The following is a 22667-nucleotide window of genomic DNA, read 5'->3' as shown; positions in this document are numbered from 1 at the left end:
CCTAATCTTCTGTTTCCAAATGCCCTCTAAAATGTTATCTGTGCTTCTTCTCTAATCACAGTGACTGGAAGCTTTGATCTTTTCATCTTTGCCCATTTTAAGCTATTTTGACTGTTTTCCTTAGGGGAAAAATTGTTATTTGTCATTTATGAATTCCCAATGTGGATAAAGACGGTCTTCTAGCCAATTCTTACTTTCTCAAATGGGAGCATACCTAACTCCTAAGGTACACTTTCTGGGAAATGAAAAGCCAGAGCCCCTGAAAGTTAGCCCAAGTTACTGATGTTTGCTTTATGGCAGGCTGGCGTGCACAGAGTCTTTTGGAAGTTCTCAACTCCATGCATGGGAGAATTCCTTAGCATCCATGAACTGTGATGATGTCTCCACTCATGGGAACCCCAGGCATCTTTAAAAGTAGATCAGCCTTTCTTTTACTCTAATCCATGAAATCCTATCTAAACAAAAAGTAGTGACATGTTTGTTGTACTTCTATACCCTCTAAACAAATCAAATCATCTTTCTTTCTTTCAAGAGAATCTTTATAACATAATCGTTCTCAATTTTCACTAACAGACAATGGAATGTCATCTGCCTTTGGCAAGCCCATGCTCACAAATGTACAAAAATGCTTTTGTTTTCCCTAAGTAAGTTCTAAAACATCAAGAAAGGGAATTCTATTACCTTTGCCAAAGTCCTTGTTTTTGATGTGTTTGTCTTCCCGTCTTCAGCTTCAGTGGGGATTTGTACTCCAAAAGACCAACCTCCAAGCCTATTAGGTGTAAACATGGTGTTAATCCTGTCAGGGTACCAGGAATTCCACTGAAAGGATGATTCAGAAACAGCATAGCAATTACAGTCATCTCGAGACAGTGGCCTGCTGAGCATGTCTCATCTGTTGCATGACCACATAGATTGAGAGACCTGCTGATGGGAATAGCCTGGCCTCAGTCTAGCACCCGAAGATGGTATTGCTTATGAAGAAGGAATGCACGTGGCTCACCATGCTAGAAACTGTGCTCATTAGCCTTCACCAGGAAATAAGCACATCAGAGGACATGGTTGGTTAATTCATAAGCATTCCACCATTTAAATCCACTGTTTAGGACTGCTTGCCCCAGTGTAATCTTACAACCACCTGGTTTAGATGTTCTGCTCTGCTCCTTTCCTTTATGACTCACAGCTTGCCTTGCTGGAGAAGGGATCACGGAACTATAGTGGGTAAGATATTCCTTCTCACTTGAATAATCCCAATATCTTCTATCAGTTATATCAATTACCCCACTGAGTTTTGTAATCATTAACCTTTTGTCTTTCATGCAGCTAATAAGTGTTTCCTGAGTGAGGATTCTGTAGCTTTTTCTCTGTGGGATATGTGGTAACTTACACTTATTAACCTTCCCAATATAGCTGACATCAGACATAACAGAGCACATTAAATTGACTTCTCAGTCTCTGGATGAAGGCAAAATGAATGAAGAACAGTCTTATACCATAGTATCCTTACTGTAAAAAATTAAGAAATAGGGACGAGTTCCCATCTGGGTCAGCTGAGTCCATTCATCTATTCAACAGGCTTGGCCTGAGTACCTCTGATATGTAACATACTATTCCAAGTTCTGAGCATACAACTTTTATCCCATCAAAGTTAGGAAAGAGAAATATATTTAAGAATGCTAGGAGGGAAGGAAGGAATAGAGGTGCAGAAAAAAAAAAGCCACTGTTGAGGGCAATGGTAACATATTGGCCTGGCAGCAAAGGAGAAGAAGTAAATGCAAAGTGGTGTGGTATCCTAGCAACATGGACAAAATATGGGACGTCTGTACCTACAAAGCAATGCAGTATGTTTTGGAGACTTGGGAAATTTGACAGGATAGTGAATGCTGCTGACATTGAAAGCAATGTCAAGAGCTCATACCTATCTACCACACCTATAGTCATCTCTTTCAGCTCCAAAAAAATTCAACATATTTTTTTTCCAAAAGCCACAAGGAATTGTAAGACATGATTTGTTCCCAGCTTCCATTACTAGGTGCTACATAGTAGATGAAATTTTTTAGCAAGAGACCATTAACTCATTGTGCCATTAGCTCTTCTGTGCTATTCCTTGAAGCAGCACAAGGCTGGCTTCCCTGCCTCTGCCACTGATGAGATCTCAATGATATGATTTTCCCCAATGCTTCAAAGGCTGAAAGTCAGCAGTGAAGAATCTGATTAAGACCTACAGTGCGGCTTTGAAATTCATATCAACACCAACATCAGACTTTTGAACATTAATGTTCATTAACATTTAAAACAATGAGTTTTTCAAAGTACAGTGGACTCTCAAAGTTCATGGGCTCTACACATCTGTGGGTTCAACCAACTACAGGTTGAAAATATTCAGAAAATCACAGTTCTTGCAATCAACATTTGATCTTTTTAGTCATTATTTTTCACTAAACAATGCAGACTAGCTTGTTCCCATGGCATTTGTAACATGAGTCATTTAAAGAAGACTACAGAATGGGGCCCTATGCAAGTACCATACCACTATTTTGTATGGGACTCAAGCCCTTGTGGATGTGAGTTCCCTCTGGGGTCCTGTAACCAGTTCCTGTGCATGTGGAGGGGCAACTGTAACTCAAAGACAATAGGAAACATCGAGAAACACTTCTGTACGCACCTTGGTTTTGCAGACGGCACCAGCAGGTACTCTTCCACATCATAGCCTGAGAGGTTGAGCAGTGTGTGTCCCAGGCAGTTGGTCAGATAGGGAGCCCTGGCACTTTTATTTGGACACTTCTGTAATTGTTTTCAAAGAAATAAAAGAGAAACTTTTTCAGAAACCACAATGGCTTACTTTAAACTAAAAGTGACTTTTCCTAGCATTCAATTTCTAATAAATTATCTCCAGCCTTTTATACATTCTGGTTTCTGAAATCTTCTTAAGAGCCTCCTACAGTTGAGGGTTGTGCCAGAATTCCACTGTGCCTGTGCTGTCAATTATATCTGATAACATAAATCTTTTTTTTTTTGCATGTAAGTTTGGGCAGATCTGTAAGAACTAAAAAAGGATAGATATTTTCAATGGCATGATCTATCATTTGAAGAAGTTGCAAGAGTCAGAGGCAACTAGTAGGAGAAAAATAAGCAGGAGAATGCAAAGACCTGTGTTTCTTTCATAGGTGTTGGAGGCCAAACTCAGACAGCATTCTGAGATTTCCCCAAGTCTGCATAATGAAAGAGCATCAAATGAAAAAGGAGGAAGTTGCCAACCCACTGGTCACTGTATAACTGTCACCCTGCCACAGACAGGATTCAGAGTAAATGTGCTCTGTTTCTACTTGTATAAAAGCAAGCTTGAAGGAAATAATATGTGAAAATAGAAAAAGTCCTGAGAACTTTTTATTCCAGCTTTGGAAACTTGTTTTTCCTTCAAAATTGGAATCAAAGTACTCTGACCTAACATAGGGGGGTTTTGCTCAGCTCCTATGCACATGTAAGAATTATGGTTACATCAAGAGGGTCATATAAATTTAAAGTTTGATTCTCCAAAAGGTGAATTAGATAATAAGAGTACTAATGGTTGGAACTTATGGCTTACCTAAATTCCCATACATGTACAAGTTTAAAAATTCACATCAAAGAAACAGATAGCAAAATAATTGCTGTAGCATGTGTAGGGGACATGAGAAAGCTATTGGTCACAGCCCCAAACCTTCAGTTAAACAAGAGGCACAAGTTCCTGGCCCAGTGCACATGTTCACTTTAGCTCAAACCATGCAGTGGATACTTGAAAACTTCTGAGTTCATTCCAGCACTTCTGAGGATACCTGAAAACTGAGTACATTCTAGTGCTTCCGAACAAAGAAACTTAAAATTTACTGTGGAATAGCTCATCAAAGCTAGTTAATATGTTCATTCCTGCTGGGTGTGGTAGTGCCGGAGCCAGCTGGGCAGATTTGAACTGTTTTTGAGTTGGGTGTGAGGATTAAGATTAATAAAATAAGCACACAGCACACAGGAAACTTTTTAAAGGTCCAGTCTCAACAACTTTTGCAAAAGGCAGGCTGCTGCAGCAAGCAGTGCCAGCAGCAAGTCTCAAGACTGCCTCCTGCTCTGCCTCCAGCCTTCTGACCACTTTATTTTTTGAGTAGTTACTTTTAGCCAGTAAAACACCTCAGAATAGGTTAATTTGTACAAGGAGCCTGAGGAAGAGGTGTAACCCTCACAAGTTATCCCACCTGTTGTCATAAAAAAAGGAGATGGACTTGCAAGTTCTCCTCTGCCATTAGTAAAGGCCTCCTAAAAGCCATCTCTCCACCGAGATTTAAATATAAAAGCAGGCTGCTGAGTCATGGCTCCCGACAGTAGTGCATGCCTTTGACTCCAGCACTCAAGAGGCAGAGGCAGGCAGATCAATGTGAGTTCAAGGTCAGCCTGGTCTACAAAGTGAATTTCAGGACAGCCAGGGATGTTACACAGAGAAACCTTGCAAAACAAACAAACAAAAAACAACTTGATAGATAGATAGATAGATAGATAGATAGATAGATAGATAGATAGATGTTCATTCCTTCAGGAATAGCTTGCCTTCCACAACATGTGGAATAATTATGCTGACCATCACAAGTGCATAAGATGTCTGCTTAGCATTTAAAATAGATAGATGAATAATTTAACCAAATTCAAATACCTTATTCACAAATTCAAGAACTTTAAAGTTTTCCTGCCTCTGGTATTTTTCTATAATCCTCCTTATGACTATGAATCAACATGTATCTTTTAAAAATGCAATCTGTATTTTTATAAGTCCCTTGCTAAGAAAATCAAAGTTTTATGAAGAACTCTAACCCAGTAGAAAATGTATTTAGCCACCTTTCCTAACTCTTGTGTGTCTTGTTATCTAGAAATATACCTTTTGTAGTCAAATGTTCTACCCTTGAACTATATCCCTCAAATATGCCTTTTGTGGTAAGCCTAATGATGATTTCCTAATGATGGTTCTTGTTTCTGGAATCTACCAATGCCACCATATGTGTCAATGAATGTGAAGACTGTCATTAAGTTATAGATCTCCACTGGAGGAGTCATCCAGGATGGTCAGGGTGGACCCTATTGGCATCATTTGTGTCTCTGTAAGAGGGAGGTAAGGGAGATTAGACAAGAGTGACAGATGATAAAGTAACACAATGTCCTACACTGGACATTTGTAGCCACAATTCAACAAATGTCAACTGATGTTATCATAAGTAAGCCAAGAATTCTCCCCTACAGCCTACTACTACATACTATGATTTTAGAACACACCACTACCCTAGAACTTGGGAGGACAAAAAGCTAGCCAGCATATATCAATGTGCAGCATCAGCATGAGGTACATATCATCCCTATGGAGTTTTACACAAGGCCACATCCATGACTGACGATGGGATACTGTCTACATTATAGCTGTTATTAACTATTGCTCAGTCTGAATACTTCCTGTTCATTCTTCAGGGCCTACAAGATTCTGAACACCCTTGGCAATTTCTTAGTGCTGTCTCTTCAAAGTAACAACTGGATTTCTGTACTTGGAAAGAGGCAATATGCAGTAGATATGCATATTATGAAATAGGGGGGACCCAGAGCTTCTGAAGATCAGACCTTACAGGGAGTATATATTTTGCCTTCTGTCAAACACAGTTAACCAAGAGTAGCAAGATCAATCGAAGAAAGGGAACTTGTAGAGGAATTTAAATTCAGAACATGGCTATTCTCACAAGACCTCCAAAGACCTTCTAGGTCTGTGTGATTCCACTGAAATAGAGAAATCCCTTTCTTTGGGAGACAGAGCCATGTAGACCTATGAGTTCAAGGCCAGCCTGATATAGAGCAAGTTTCAGGTAAAGAAAAGCTTAGGTCCAGGTGTGGTGCTATATGCCTTTAATCTCAGCACTCAGGAGACAGAAGCATGAAGATCTCTGAGTTCTAGTCAGTTCTGCTCAGGCAGTTCAGTTGAGTCAGTGAACTGATAGGCAGTGCAGTGGAATTGAGTTTGTGCTAGTTCAGTTCATGGAATTCAGAAACAGTTTTAATGAGAGAGTTTACAGAGACAAGTTGAAGAGAGAATAAGCTAGACACAGGTGAAGACAAAATGAGACGGGGAATGAGAAAGAGCCAGAAGATTAGAACAAATTACCAATCTGTTTCAGGCCAATCATAGAAATACAGTAAGTAAATCAGATTGGAGAGAAGTTTAGGACAGAAGAACTGAATTGAAGCACCCAGTAAGAATTGAGAAAGAGATAGAAAGGGTGAGCGTATTCAACACTAAGTCTTAGAGGCTGAAAATATTCCAGGCCTAGATACATTGTATGGACACTAGAAGCTTCCAGGACTAAACCTAGGTTAGCTGACAGAGGCAGGAAGCCTCGAAGATAACAATGACATCAGGCAAATAAAAGATGCTTTTACAGGAGCTAAGTTTAGATATATACCTGTCCCTTGCACACCTTCCCATGTCTCTTTAGACGTAACCGTGAGTTACCTTTGGGATATTTATGATTCATGTCTCAACTCCCTTTCCTGAATCTCTAATGAATTGACTGATGTTCCTCAAAGTGTATTCCACAGAACACTGAGGTCACAAAAAAATAAAAATAAAAACAAAAATAAAGGAAAAAAAAGCAGAAGTAGCAGAAAGCAGCAGAAGGAGTTGGAGAAGGAAGGGAAAAGAGAGGAAGGAGGTGGAGGAAGGGGAGTATAGGGAGGAAGAGAAGTGGAAAGTGGAGTCTTCAGTCAGAGAATTTGCTGAGAATGTTGCATATTCTCCACCCTGCTGCCTATTCAAACAAAAGTCAGATGCAGCAGATTCTTAGAAAAACAATAGCAATGCTGTTTTCGCCACCACTCCTGAGGCATGTTTGCCAACAGAGGGTGCTCTTTTTGGCATCTTTCTTGTGTGCATACTACTGAAATCTTATTATGTCATGTGAGTTGGGCTGAAATGGGGAACATAATACCATTCTGATACTTACTTACTCATTCTCCCTATCCCCTTGACACTCTATCTAATCCTAACAGACTTTAGGCTTATGGTAAGAAAAGCCACTACTGTTTAAAGAATGATTAAATTTACACTCAGGAGCAAGAGCTTAGAGCACAGTGTTAGCTGTTTCATGATAAAAATGAAAGAACTGAAACAGAGATAAAAAAATAAAAAATACCTTTGGCCAGTGCAAAGAAGCAAGGCATGCAGGTGAGTGCTCTCACCACAATGAAAACATGATGTTTGCTAACATAGAGCTGCCCATCCTCACAGTCCCCACTGTGCAGCTAAACTGTCTTCTCTCTTACTTCCTGAGTTTTGTCTGTGAGAAGAAAGAGGATGAACGCCTCCAGATGGCAACTCTCTAAAGTAACTAAACCACTGGAGCAAATGGGCCCCATGGACCACTAAGTAAAAAGGCCCATGATGTGTTCTCCCTACTGTCATTTCCTTTATGGATGATCAGGGAGGATTTCTTTGTTTCCCTGAAGAATCTTGGCATTGCAGGCAGAACCATCATGCCCATGTGATGCTGGGATTCAAACCTAGGGCTTTGTGTGTGATAGACAAGATACCGTGTTTGACGGCTGGTTGTAGGTAACAGATCTAAACTTTTCATTAATTGCCTTCTGATATTTCCTCTGAGATGAACTGCAATCAATTTTCCAAATAAATTTGTTCATTGCCCTTCATAGGCAAGGAAGCTATGGCCTTCACCTCAAAAGCATAATGTCTGCTTTATAGTATTTTGTATGCATCAATCATATTAGAAATCATAAGCCTTAGCTTAGGTTTTAATAAATAGTTCTCAGAACTTGAATAAAATTATGAAGAAAGCCTTGAGGCCAGCCTTTCTTGAGATCAGAAGAGATTTCCTCCAAAGGGGAAGTCTAGCTTCATCTTTTTCTGAAGAGGACTTGGATGCTCAGTGTATACCAGTAGAGATGGTAATGATTAAGAAGTGTGAGTAGGGAGCGAACAAACAGTGAAGTAGGTGGGTGAGCTGCTCCATGTTCACTGTAAAGAATGAAAATGTTCCAAAACTTGCCTAGTAAGTAAATACAGACGTTATGAGACTTAAGCAACAAAAAATGAGAATTAGGCAGATGAAAGGTACTCATTTCTTTCTTTCTTTCTTTCTTTTTTAATTTGAGGTTTATACTTCAAACGATGAAGGGTTCTTCAGAAACATACCAGGCAGCCACATGAGTCCTTGAATTCTGGACCAGAATAAGGGTCTCTATGCCAGCTTGAAAAATTCATCCTAAAGAAAAAAAAGGGGGGGGAGGGGGAGTGGATAATTTGAAAGACTGTTTGATGCAAGAAGTACTTTGCTTTCATAAAAGCAAGTTCCATTACAATAGAACACCATTCACAAGATGACCACCTCCTTGCCACTAAGGCAGACCTCTGGCATTTGTTTTCACAGTGCGAGCCACTAATCTCATGATAATGTTTTGTGATTCTATGATGTGACATGAGGATTACTTGGCTGCTCACGCTGAGTGTGCTGCAGGCGGAGCCTCTGTGAGTTCCCAGAGCTAGAGCTGTTGGCAGACCTCAAGACTCTCAGATCATAACCAGATACAAGAAGCAACTAGTAATTGGCTATTAATTGCATTAGACTAAAATGTTTACTCATTTCTATGTCATGTCACAGTACCTTAATCACTTAAAGAAAAGCTACAACTAAATTTGCACATGAAGAAACATTGTGACGGCTGGGGAGACGGTGAGTAGCATTAAATAAACAACTCAAATTGTTTTCTACATTCACTTATTAATCTAACTCTATATGTGTGTTTACACACACATATGCACCATGGTATAATGCATGTGTGGAGGAAAGAGAACCATAGTGCGAGTTAGTTGGTTAGTTAATTAGTTAGTTAGTTAGTTAGTTCTCACCTTCCATCACGTGGGTCTCAGGAATCAAGCTCAGGTCTTTGGGCTTGGACACAAGTACTTTTACCTACTGAGATATCTGGTTAGCTGTAGAAAAGCTTTTCAGCCCTATTTTCTCTGTAGATTTTTATCTTTGAGAGCTCCAGACATTAAGTTGTTTGTTTGTTTTTTACAACAATTTTAAGTCAACTTTTTCTTTAGTGCAGATCATTAGTCTGAAGTACTCAAATACTGATAGGAGGTGAAATGGACATTCACTCACCCACAGGCACCAACTAGATATTTTTGCCATATCCCCTCCTCACCCTGATTTTCAGAGCTCAAGACAAGGGTGGCAGCTTTAAGAGCTGAAGCCATTAGCTGGTCACACAGCAGAAGGGCTGGCCTGTAGAGGTGTGTTGCTCCAATGGAAGACAGGCCTGGAAAAAGCCAGCCTGTCAAAAAGACACTCGTCGATTCTGTTAACCTGACCAGCAAATATATTTTCCATACAATTTCTTCAATGCTAAAGGTGACCACAGACTTCCCTACTATTAATTGTTTTGTTTTGTTTTATTTGGATAATTAGCTCATAGGAGTTTCAGTTAGGGATTTGTAAGTTAACAGGGAAACAATGCTTAAGGGAGTTGAATTTTTTTAACCAGATGGCTGTAATCTAATTACTTTTGTTTGAAAAGGAATGGGTCTTTGCATCTCTTATTCCCAGGAGGGGGTTTTGCTGTAGGTGTCTTGAGTGACAGATATTGAGATCTGTAGTGTTGATGTATGTGGCCTGTCCTAGAGAGCCCATGTGTGACAAAGCCCTGTTTCAGGGAAGTGATGTTGGGAAAGGAAGACTATTTGAGAAGGAAGGCCTGGTGCAAAAGTAATTCATCACTGAGGGCAAGCACCCTTGCAATGGACTCATACTGCAACCATGGGACTCCACTGACTTAGCCTGTGAGAGTGTAGAAATAGCCTGGCCCTGTAGCTCTGGCTAGCTACCTTGCCATGCATTCTGTTTCACAGGCAACCCATCATTGTCAAATCAACCATCATGCTCCACACCAGAGAGGGCCACACCAATGCTCACATGAATGTTCCTACTCAGCAACAGAACTCTGGGCTAAATAAACCTTCTTTTCTAAAACCCTATCCTGCCCCAAGTATTTTGTTATTGATGGACCAGCCTGATTCCATCTTAAGATTACAAGCCATCCTGTACCAAGGTCAAACAGTTCGTGGGTGCCACAGATTCATGTTCTGTGCTTCCTGCTCTTGATCTTCACATTCATTTTCACAGATGAGCTTGGCCAGAAGTAGTGCCAGGCACCAGGAACCACTGTCACCACCAACTTAGACTGCTAGCTTATCCTGAGCTCTAGACAAGGAAGGGAGGTAGAGACTGTAGTGGGGTGGGGGGGAGTGGCAAACTGGCATCACTATAAAGGAGCTGGATGTCCAGACAGAACTATGAATATATACTGCCATACATAAAGCATTGATTTCACCTGGGTGTTTTCCTTTTGAGGGATTAATAAAAGAATTGTCCTATTTTTCTGCTAATCATTCTTAGCAGAGGCTAAGGCTGGGTCAGATGTGTTCCCATTTTGGTTTCTCAGATGCATGTGTGTTTTACATCCTGTGTGTTTGCATTATAGAAAAGAAAATGAAAACATCGTCATTGAACCTTTCACTGAATAAATCACTTTGTATTTCAAGAGACTAAAGCAACATAATTAATTTTCTCATAATTCTTCCATACTGAGACCATTAATAGTTACCCAGTCTCAACTAATTACCTTCATGACTAATGGGCAAGATATGTCATCAGAAACCAGGAAACATATTTCTAATTTTTTGGTCTGGGTTTCCATGTTTATCACTGAAAAGACAGGCATGTAGCGTCCAGGACACTATCAGGCTCTTATCTCTCGCCTCATTTGCTCCATCTGTAATTACAAACTTCTTAGGAGTAGGTTCTTCGCATTAATCTTGGTCCCTCTAATAACACTTGATTTGCAGTACATCCTCAAGAAATTAAAGATAGGGAAAATAACAGCAAAGGGGGCACTTACGAAACAAGGCGTGCCTTACCAAGGTTCCCACACCAGGCATCCCCTTGGTGTTAATCTTAGAGCCCAGAGAAGCCTTCTTCAAAGCAATCAGCACAGCCTAGCTTTTTATACATTTTTTTTACTAAATGTATGAAATTGTCAAAAAAAAAAAGACAAACAAAAAACCCCTAACACTAAAAACCGAGAATTTAAACATCTGAAATGTCAGTCATATTTCTAATTCCATGGACCTGAAAGGATATATGCAGGAAAAAGGCAATGCCTTTAAATATAGCCGCTTTGAGGTCATTGCTTAAAAGAAGCATGGTTGTTTATAAACACTGAATCCAAGTTTTAAACACAGATTTATGTTTTACTTCATTAAGTCTCACCGACACGACTACCCAAACATGAGCTAAACAAGAAAAATACCGATAAATACAAAAAAGTAGATGGGAGAAAGCAGAAAGCCTCAACTCTACACAAAGACCTACAGACACTTAAGGAATGCTGAGAGTGGGAGAAATAGTCTTTCCTGAAGAAGAGCACATCAATTTGTTATCTAACCCCAAGTGTTTAACCCTGAAAACATAAATGCAAGTAACAATATAGAAGTGGATAGGTTATATTTAGGAATATATCTATAGGTATATTTGCAGTGACAATAAAAACAGAGGCTACAAATTTGAAAGGGAGATAGGAGTGGTATATGAGAGTGCCTAGAAATGGAAAGAATAAATGTTGTAATTATACTATATATATATATTATATATATTACATATATATTATACTATAATCTCAAAATGATTCTTAAGTAAATTACAAAAAAAGGCAAGTGTGCCATTCATCCATAAATATAAATAGTAGTTATAATCCAGAAGACAGGCAACAAGAAAGACAGGTGGAGAGATTGTTCAAGGTGTTGAGGTAATTACAAATGTGATATCATGAAGTTCTAGCTTTTCCACTTATTCTCCTTTAGGAGGCCTGAGGCAACTTTTTATAAAGTTCAGTTTCCTTGTGCAAAATGAGATACTGTCTCTCAGTTGTCTCAGGGTTTGGGTAGGATTTAAATAGACTAGGAGAAAAAAAAGCAATCTGACAGCTGTAATTTCAATGTCATTAATAGTAACACCCTTCCAGGCATGGAGGCACACACCTTTGATCCCAGCACGGTAATATCCTTTGAGGGATGGATACACACATCTGTGATTCTAGCACTAGAAAAGCAGCAGAAGAAGGAAAGGGAGTTCAAGATCAGACTCAACTACATGTTAACTTTGAGGTCAGTCTGGGATACTTACATAAACAAAACAAAATAGTAATCAGTAAAAATAACAACAACAATAATAATATCAGCTGCTTGTATGCCATGATATACATTCCCAAGTTGATCTTTTCAGCAAATGTATTATTCAATTTACCCACAAAATAGGTAAGTTAGATAAAGAGGTGGTGCTACAGAAGGAAACCAAGGTTTGCTAAGTTTAAATGCCAGGTCTGAGGTCACACAGTCATGGAGATGGTCGCAGAAAAGCCATGGGTGAAGATGGTATTTTTCATTTTTACTACTGCAGAAAATCTGTTGTGTTTGCATTTCCCCATTTCTATCAAGCTACTAAATTTATCGTGACAACTGTGGCATGTATCACAGTGGAATATTATTCAGCCATAAAAAAACAAAAACAAATCATGTAGCAACCATGACAGCAACCATGATTTCACTGTTCTTGAACAATGAAATAAGCTAGACATAGAAAGAAAACTACCATTGTGTTAACTATTAATTTTAAAATAATGTATCAATATGTACAAAATTTTTTAAGTAAATAAGAGTTAATATATAACTCATGCTTAATTGCTATTTAAGTCCTTTCGGTTTGAGTTTTCTTATGTCAGATGAAGACTACTATTTTCTTTTTTGAGTTCTACAGGGCATGTATCTGTGAAAGGTAGAAAAAAGTAATTAGATAGTTTATTTCTGGCCATTCCATAAAAATGGGAGCCATTAATTAGAGCCGCTAATGAGACCCATTAATGTCCTGCTCATTAAGCTGACTTCCACTCCACGTAGCTGAAGCTGGAACACAGACTAACCCACCCTCAAGGGAAGCAACAGTTGGGTCTCCAGAGCAGCTGTTGCTGGAATCTCTGCTGTGCGGAGGGCACCAGATACTTACAGCTGACCATCAGCGCACAGAGGATCCCACACTCCAAACTTGCGCAGAAGCACTTGGGTGAGGTCCACACCACGGCTCCCACTGCTGCTGGTGATGAAGAAACAAAGCAACATTAGGAGGGAGCAGAGGACACACTCAAACCTCACCCTAGTCCAGCTGACTTGGCTAACAGTTTCCAGAGCACCAGATAAAGCTGATGCTTTATGCTAACGGTCATGAGAAAGAACAAAATCAAGAAATGTCTTCAAGTACAGCTTTGGCACATATGCATTGGTATGTATTGCTAGTCAAAGCACGTTATTTTTCTCATCATTTCAATTACCTTTCTAACCACTTTTACCTATTTTCATGGACTTAAAATCAAATTCCAAAGGCTATCTAATATAATGCCATAGTATGTTAATTTATTAAAATTAATAAAATTATTTTCTCCATGCTGGAGCTTTAGCTTGAAACAGTCATCCTATTACTCAGAAACCTTTATATCCTTTAGTTTCTACATGTCATTGAATCATACTTTTGTAGTCAGAAGTCTTCAGCACAGAATTAGACCTGTGCTTAAAGCACACTTTGAATGATGGTGTTTTGTTTATAAGTCCCACATCTATTTATAATTCAAGAAATATTACCAAAAGTCAAGGTCGTTGATGCTGAATTTCTTTACCAAAGAGATAATCAACAGTAATGCACTAATGTCATTATACAGAAAGATGCATAAGCAGACACTAGAATGTTTAAGTTTTGTACATCAACTGTAAGAAATGTCTGGAGTTGAGAAAATGTAAAAGAAAAGATACATCAGACTTTAGAAAACTGGAATAGTTTATCCTGAGATTCATTTTAATTGGTTACTATTCAGAATTGGGATATTTATAAAATACAAAAGACTTTCAAGGTGGCAGATATCATGTCAATACAGTTGGATATAATGTCAAAGGAATAAACTGAGGAAAGTTAATAACATTTATCCAGACTTCTCCAGTTCCAGTAACAAAGGAAAAAAAGGACATTTACAGAGCAGAACAAAAGTCGAGTCCATCTTGGGGAGATTGGCCTGGTTTGTGGTACTCTTTCCTCTCAGTTACAGAGAGGGCAAGAGCTGATGCTGACTAAGCCATAACTGAAGGGAGAACATCTCAGAAAACTGCACTGTACTTCCAGTAACACACATCTTAAGTAACAGAAAAAAGAGAGGTGGGGATAAAAATGTTTCTCACTCCGAGAGCAAAAGAGGAGGAGCAGAAAACCCTTTCTTCTCACTGAACCAGCATAGTGGGAGTGTGGCAGTTTTAAATTTTAATTTATTTATAACATTTATTGTTGGGGGGGTCACACACATCATGAGATGACAATTTATCAATTTTCTCCTTCCATCATGCAGGTTCTGAATATCGAACTCAAGTCATCCAGCTTAGCGGCAAGCACCTTTACCCACTGAGTCATTTTGCTGGCCTTGTGAGATTCCAGTTTTAAAAAGACTGCCATACTGGATCAGTGGCTTGGTTAGCCTAAACTCTCCTGAACAGCACACTGTGGGAACCAGAGCAGAACAGCTCTGACCAGCCAGAGTTGAAGCAGGTGCTAGACATTGGGAAGGAGCAGGGCTAGAGCCAGCATTTTCAACATGACTTGTGAAGGATCTCTTACTAACAGGACCGTGTAAAGAAATCACCCAGAGCTGTGACCAGCATCTTCAACCAATATAGTAAGACACACACACACACACACACACACACACACACACACAGCTCAAGGTATGAATGGCATCTCTCCTACAACCTGTAAAAGAACACATAGGTGATACCTATTGGTAACACAAGAGTCAACACCAGATTCAGCACGTAGGCTAGCAACTAACATTTATTTGTAGGCCTTATACCTGTCTTTGCACATTTTTCCCTTAGTCACTATCTGGTGTCTACTTAGCAGGCCAGCTGTGTTCTTCACTGTTTCTGTTCCCTTTCTTTTCTCTATTTGTTTTTCTATCTGTTTTTTTTTAATGTCTCTTTTGATAGACTTTCCCAAAAGATAGTTTCTCAGCCTTGAGGACAGAGGAGTCTCTTTACCTCAAATTCCTAAGTTGGAATTGTTGAGGTTAACTGACTTCTGAGTGCAATTCTTTACATCTTTTTTCATCTCATTTTACTTTCATCCTGAGATCTCTCACTCTCCCTATTGTCCTTATTGTAGTTTCCCTCTATTTTTTTTTCATTCCACTAATTGCTAGTCTCACTTTGCTTTTCTCCTTTTACCCATACACTCAGAAACTATATCTAGTGACTACACTATCAAGATCACCAAGTTAAAATATCACGGGGCTATTGGCACAGTAATGTTTATTGTAGACTGTTCACTATAGCTAAAGTACGGAAACAACTGAAGAGGTTGAGCAATGGAAGAATAGAGAAAATACAGAATGTATACAGAGTTGAGGTTCTGAGACTTTTAGAAGGGGGTCCTAATGGGAGGGACTCTGGCCACATGGGCTCCACTCTGAAAGGTGATCCCTGGGATTTGATTAGTCCGGTAGACAATGCGCTGTGAATCTGGAGAGAAAACAGGCAAGCTGAGGTAGAGATGATGCGTAATTTCCTAAGTGCCAAATCCTGTGTCTCAACTACAAGCTGGACACTCTGAGAAAATTCTGCATAAATTAACAAATTCTGCTCAATGTTTTAGCAACAAATCTGCCCTGCAGACCTGAAAATATTAATGATCTTGATCCAATTTCAGCATGAGTCATGTAGTGTCTGACTGAGAGGAATGTACAACCTTGGGCCCCTGTTGCAAAAACAACCATGCAGAGATTTTTAAAACATAGAGCATCTATACTTTTCTAAAATGTTAAAATGTTGAGAATATGTCTAGTCCTCCCAGTCCTTGCTAAGGACCAGGCCACTGTGGTGTGCAAGACCCTTTGCCTTATGTCCTCTTTCACATGGTATACTTGGCTGCTGTGAGGAGCCAATAATTCAGTGGTTGGGACCAAGCCTGTCCATCTGCTGCTGAAAATAATCCCCCAAAAGAGCCTCTCGGATTATCCTTGTGTAACCTGGCCTCAGAAATAATAAAGTATTAACATTAGAGGGAAGGGGGCTAGGAACAAAAGGCAAGACCTTGGCCAGGCTACACCAGTGTCCTACTTGTGAGTCATACCCTTACCATCTTATATGAGGATTTTCATCTGATATTAGGGGAAAAAAATTTGATGACATTGCTGTATGACATCATCAGCTCAGGTTTCTACACCAAAACAATCACAAACAGAAGAGAGTTTCCTACCTGAAGAAGTAAGTTTCTGCACTCTCGTAATGGCCAGGTGTCAGTTTGAGTGGAGGGTACGCAGTGGCCAGCGGCTGCACCATAAACAGGCCCATGGCCAAGGCCACAAAGAGTACGGGCAGAAGCAGGTCTGAGGTGGTGCTTTTCCAGGCTCGAAGTGTGCGCAGTAACCGCTTCCTCAAAAGTGCGGCTGCCTGTCCCCAAAGCAGCTGGAAGCCGATCATAGGCTCAGGCAGGGTCCTTGCAGGTGGAGTTCTCACAGAAGAGCCACCTGTAGGGGATAAAAGACAGACAGAGTGAGCAGGATGCAAATGGACTAGGCTCTTCACTCTGACCTGGTTCTGATGAATCTCTCCGTGTATCACGTAGGGACTCTTGGACCACCTCTGTAAAGGATAATGGATAGCTTTATACTACTCAAACTAACGGAGGTCTTCTCTATCCGGACAACCAGTTCAGGGCTTCCTGGTTCGCTCTTCTAGAGATTACACTGTGACTGAAGGCACTAAACAAAGAAATGAAGTACTTCCGTGATCCCACTGACATTGCTTCTGAATGGAGTGCAACCGAAAAGAAACCTCCAGCACACCCGATGGCTGAAACAAAACCTGAAGCCTAGGGGAATTCTGAGCCATCAAAGACAGATAAAGTGCAGGGGCTTCTGTGAGTCCCACTGCTCTGATTAAGCTGGCTGAGAAGAGGGATACTGAAGAGATGCTCTCTCTTCAGCACCCATTCTCTTCCCTGCAAGCCCTGCTATTCTTTACTTCTGTCCTCAGTTTGGGTCTTTGCTGGAACATTTGCAGACTCTGAGCCTGTGCTAGACATCAGAAAGAAGCATGGCAACTGTTCTTCCTCATTTCACCTCCAAAGAAGAACACCCTCCCTCCTGAAGGCAGAGTCTCTCCTCCAGGACAGATGCCAAAAGGTCCACGCCCTCATTCATCCGGTTCCCACCTCCCCCCTTCCTTTGTGGACAGCCTCCAGGGCCACATAAGTTAGCAAGAAGAATCTAAAAGGAATGGGTGAGCTGAGATGCAGTAATGTGTGGTCATCTACAAGCATTCCTCAAGAGTGAGCATAAGCAGACATCCATGTTTTCTCTGTCCACCTGCCCCAGGGTGTGACTGCCAAAAAGTAAGGCAAACCCAGGGCAGAGGCTTGAACCTGGTCCTATGGGAAGAATGAGCTTGCACAATTACCCCCCAGGAGCAGTTTTCCCCAAGGTCTAAGGTTCTTCACCAAAACAAACCCAGCATAAAGCATTTCGCAATAAAAGTAGTGACATCAGAGAGAACAGCTGTAGGAACGGATTGTTCTGTTAAGTGCCAAAAAAAAAAAAAAAAGATGGTTTGCAAAAGAGCAGCAAATTAGCTCTTCAGTAAAATAAAATAGGAACCTCTTTTGAAAGATTGGTTATTTGTCACAGTGTTAAGACCATCACTACTGAAGCATAGCGGTGTTAAAAAGCATATCTGTATGATTCCTTTATTGTCCAAGGTATTGAGTGATAACCCTATATATGACAGGATCAGGTTATTTGGGGTGTTTTATTTTGTTTTTGTCTGAAAATACACAGCAGAGGGGTTGGGGTGAACACTTAAAGAAATAAAGATAATTCTGAGTGAAATATCCCAGAAGGAGAAACACGGTATATACTCGCTTATATAGACCTATACAATATGATAAACATAATGAAATCTATACACATAAAAAAGATAATCAAGAGAGCAGACATGGGGTAAGATGATCAATCCTCATTGAGAAAGACAGATGGGATGTGCATTGAACGTATGACAGGAGTCTACTGAAGGCATCTGAAAGACTCTAACTAGCAGTGTTTTCAAAGCAGATACAAAGACTCATAACCAAACCTTTGGCAGAGTACAGGGAATCATAAGAAAGAAGGGGAGTTAGTCTGATGGGGAAAGGATAGGAGCTCCACAAGGACCAAATATATCTGGGCACAGGGTCTATTCTGAGACTGACATTCAACCAAGGACCATGTATGGATATAACCTAGAACCTCTGCTCGGATGTAGCCCGTGGTAGCTCAGTAACCAATTGGTTTCCCATAGTAAGGGGAACAAGGACTATTTCTAACAGGAACTCAATGGCTGGCTCTTTGGCCTCCCCACCCCCCAAGGGAGGAACAGTCCTGTTAGGCCACAGAGGAGGACTTTGCAGCCAGTCCTGAAGATACCTGATAAAACAGGATCAGATGAATGGGGAGGAGGTCCTCCCCTATCAGGTCTTGGAAAGGCAGGGTCGAAAGGAGGAAGGGAATGAGGGAGCAGGATACAACTGGGATACAGAGTTAATAAAATGTAACTGATAAGAAAAAATTAAAATTAAAAAAAAAGAAAGAATGCAACACAATGAAACATGGTGCTGTGATCCAGATAGGGAAACTTTACTGGGTAGGAAAGACAGTGGTTCACAGAGTTTTCAAACAGAGAGCCAAAGCAGGAGATATAGAATAGCATGTCCAAAATCACTCTGATATAGCAGAACACAAGGTATCCTTGAGTCATGGGTCAGAACCAGAAGTGAACAGTGATCAGGAAGAAAGGCCAGGACAGTCCCCTATCCAGAACTCAAGATGCTTCCAGAAGGTGCCCTCTGGTTATACCTACACATTATGTTGTTCAAGATGGCTATAAAGACTGAGCACCAGGTTTTAAGCAATGCTAAACAACAGATTTATCTGGAAACTTTAAACATGCCAGCTTCCTGGCACCACTTCAGAAAGCCATCTGAACCTCAGACAAATCAATGTGCTCATTCTGACTTCCCCACTGCTGAGCCTGGCTCTGGTAATATTTAATGCATGACCAATGGCAGCCCAGATGTGGCTCTCATAAAGCACTCCCCTCAGCCGATACAGGGCCAGGGTGCTAGCAAAGGATTAAACTATGTGTGCCGCTTTCGCTTCTGTGCTGCTGTGCCATGCCCACTTGCAGGGTTACACGCAGTTGAATGGGGAAAGTTATGCATATTAACCTACTGAAGATCAAAGCTCTGAGAGGTCATCAGGTTGCCTACTTCCTGAATTTCTAGACGTGATTTTTTTAAAATAACGGCTTGAAGTCTTTGTTGGCTTTTGACTAAGGAGCTCTCTTAGAGGAATGGCTTGTTCTGTTTTGCTTTGAGAGGCACTGAAGGGCCCCCAGCAGGTCCTGTGACATTTTTATCACCCCCACAGTCCCCAGAAGTCACATCCCACCAACACACCTTTATGCAGCATCTTTTGATTTCATATCTGACCACCTACATTTATAAATTAGCCACCTTCTCACATGTGTACAGCAGGCAAAAGATTTTAACTGTCATTTACATAGTAGAAAAGAGCACACCAAATGTATACCCAGAAAATTTGCCCTGGTGATGGAATGAGTGTGGAAGTAGAGATGGGGATATACGATCCATGTTGCTAGTGGCCTCAGTCCCTGAAGAGCCTTTGTGAGTGCCGTGGTGGGGTGGGAGAAATCCTATCTTCACTAACCTGGGTGTGAATCCAGTGTTATCCGTTCTCACACTGTCTGACATCTGAAAGACAACATAACCACTCTGAATGCCACCTTCTCAATTCTACAGAGAGATTTAAAATAATTTCCCTCCACATAACGAGGGTTATTAGGATATTTATGAGACTATCAAAGCAGGGGCAATACTGACCTCCAGTTACAGTAAGTGTGCCTCAGACAGCCTCATTATGGCTGCACAAGAAAGGTGTGCCTCCTATCAAGAAAAGTATCTCCACTTTTCCATATAAGTTAATTGGATGGAAATGAGAAAAAAAAGGCTAAGTTACTTTATAGTTATAAATCAACCACCATTCAAATATTCATGGCTAAACTTATAAAAGTATTCATATGAATAATTTAATAGACAAAAATTAAAATGCTGGACCAAATTGTTATGAATTGTCTTATTTGACTTATGAGTGCAATTATATTCAAGGACTTCAGTTACATCTACAATTATCTATTCCCATTTACTCAGACCATCAAATCACTTATGGAAAATGTCCAAAGGTTTTATTTTTTTTTTTTTAACAGAGAGGAGATGACTGTAACTCTTCAAATATAAGCACCTGGCGGAGCTGAAAATGTGGGTTTTATGTATGATGTCCACTTTACCTACAACACTGACATTCTGGCAGACTTAGGACGGAAATATTGCCAGTATAATGCTTTCACATTAATAAAATTAAGTGCTCAAAACAAAATACACATAAAGTGCCTGATTATGCAGTTCATGAAAATTTAGAAATAGTCAATTAATATATATTGTACAACAAAGCAGTAATTTGTCTCTTCAACTCATCTAAATGACAAAGATCACAGACAATGTTAATACCGAACATTACTGAGTGTTTAGGGTCTGATGACACATTCCTGGTGAGAGGCCAGGTAAGGAAAAAGCACTTACAGGGAATAAATTTCCTATTTCCAATTCCAGAGCTTTGTTGATTCAAAACTAGGTGTGAGTATCTGGGAAGTACCCTGTGTTCAAATTTTCTTGTTCTCCTTGTGGAGACCCCGTCCTCTCCAGCTCTTACTATTTCCCACTTCTTACATAAAATTCCATTCACTCTGCCCAACAGTTGGCCATCAGGCTCAGCATCTGCTTTGATAGTCTGCAGGACTATTCATGGAGATAACCTAGAACCCCTGCACAGATGTAGCCCATGGCAGTTCAATGTCCAAGTGGGTTACATAGTAATGGGAAGAGGGACTGCCTCTGACATAATCTGATTGGCCTGCTCTTTGATCACCTCCCTCTGCGGGGGGAGCAGCCTTACCAGGCCACAGTAGAGGACAATGCAGCCACTTTTGATGAGAACTGATAGACTAAGATCAGAAAGGAGAGGAGAACCTCCCCTATCAGTGGACTTGGGGAGTGGCATGCATGCAGAAAGGGGAGGGAGAGTGGGATCGAGAGGGGAGGAGGGAGGGGCTTATGGGGGGGATACAAAATGAATAAAGTGTAATTAATAAAAAATTTTTTAAAAAAAACTAGGTGTGCATAAAGTGGGGCGGCTCGCTAGAACTTGCCCAAATCAGCAGTGGGTAACTGGAAACAACTCAGTGTCTAAGACCTGGGAACTAATGGAACAAGCCACAGTGTAGGCTGAGCACCTTCAATGTTTGGGACTAGAAAGAACTATTTAAGGTTCCAGATGTTTTTCAGTTTGGGGATATTGATCTACGAGAAATGAATAAGGGTCTCCAAGTCCAGATACCAAATCCATCCACATTTCACATTCATCTCAACTAAGACACACTGAGAGTCCACAAACATAACCAAAAAGGAAAAATAAACAAACAAAAAACCTGTCGCTGCTACTAAATCCTCTCTTCACTCAGAGCTCTATGTTCATCCTCTTGCTGTTCCCATGATGGCCACGCATCTTTGTCTCGATGGGCACAGAGGTCTTTGAGACAGTTACTGAGTCTGTCTTATCCTCCACTTTCAGTACACTCTCCACCCCAGTGAGACAATCAGTCTGAACTGAAGAATGAGTGAATAGGTAGACAGTCATCAAAGGAGGATTCAGCATTCTTATCTATCACTCTCCTGAGCCCAAAGCTTTCTCTGAGGCTCATTCCTGGCCACATTGATAATATAACACCACTTGTATACCTTTTCCAGTCTCTTTAACTTCTTGATTTCATTCTCTGCATCAGCAATCTTGCTTACGAGGTTCATCCGTGGTATATCACACTGTGACTGTTTGAACCCTGTATGTGAGCAATGTGCTACAAGTGGCAGGGCACAACATTATTCTAAAGCCTCTGTGTCAAGAAGTGCCCACTGTAATTTCACTTTTATAAGTGTTATGGATCAGAATTTTGAGTTCAGGTGAGACTTGAGTGAGAATGAAGATGAAGAGTACAATCAATGGAAGATGCCTTCTAGTCACTAACAGGGGCTTAATTTCAAGGTAATTTCAGAGTATTAGGAAAAAATGCTAAATATTTGACAAAGCAAAGGCATTTTTTGTACTGTGGTCTAAAGACACAAATATGGCTGCATACAACATCCCGGGGCATTTTTGCTTCTGTGTACCAGAGAGGAGATGAGATTTATGGAGTTGTAGATAAGATGGTATAAGGTACAAAACTCCAAAATCTGCACTGCTCTCAAGCCCCAAAATTGTGTGTACCAACTACATGTGGATAATTCTACAGTATGAAATTTTATTCATGAACAAATATATTCAAATTATTACATAAAGTTACCCCCAGT

General features: G+C 40.4%; 1 protein-coding gene across 2 annotated transcripts in view; it reads right to left on the bottom strand.

Annotated features, from left to right (window-relative positions):
- The window catches only part of Abca13 (ATP binding cassette subfamily A member 13), a 440297-nt gene that overhangs the window by 155516 nt on the left and 262114 nt on the right, over positions 1 to 22667 (bottom strand). The window contains exons 43-47 of one of the 2 annotated variants that reach the window (XM_060365661.1): positions 16413 to 16683; positions 13131 to 13217; positions 8204 to 8273; positions 2663 to 2781; positions 682 to 769 (exon numbers count right to left, since the gene is read on the bottom strand). In XM_060365661.1, the coding sequence (XP_060221644.1) occupies positions 682 to 769; positions 2663 to 2781; positions 8204 to 8273; positions 13131 to 13217; positions 16413 to 16683 (635 nt within the window). The remainder of the gene's footprint in view (positions 1 to 681; positions 770 to 2662; positions 2782 to 8203; positions 8274 to 13130; positions 13218 to 16412; positions 16684 to 22667) is intronic. The other variant, XM_060365662.1, reaches the window with a different exon arrangement.

This window comes from Meriones unguiculatus, chromosome 12 (genome assembly GCF_030254825.1).
Source record: "Meriones unguiculatus strain TT.TT164.6M chromosome 12, Bangor_MerUng_6.1, whole genome shotgun sequence".
NCBI lineage: Eukaryota > Metazoa > Chordata > Mammalia > Rodentia > Muridae > Meriones > Meriones unguiculatus.
Note: the sequence above shows the minus strand (reverse complement) of the source record. Positions and strands in the feature narration are given on the sequence as shown.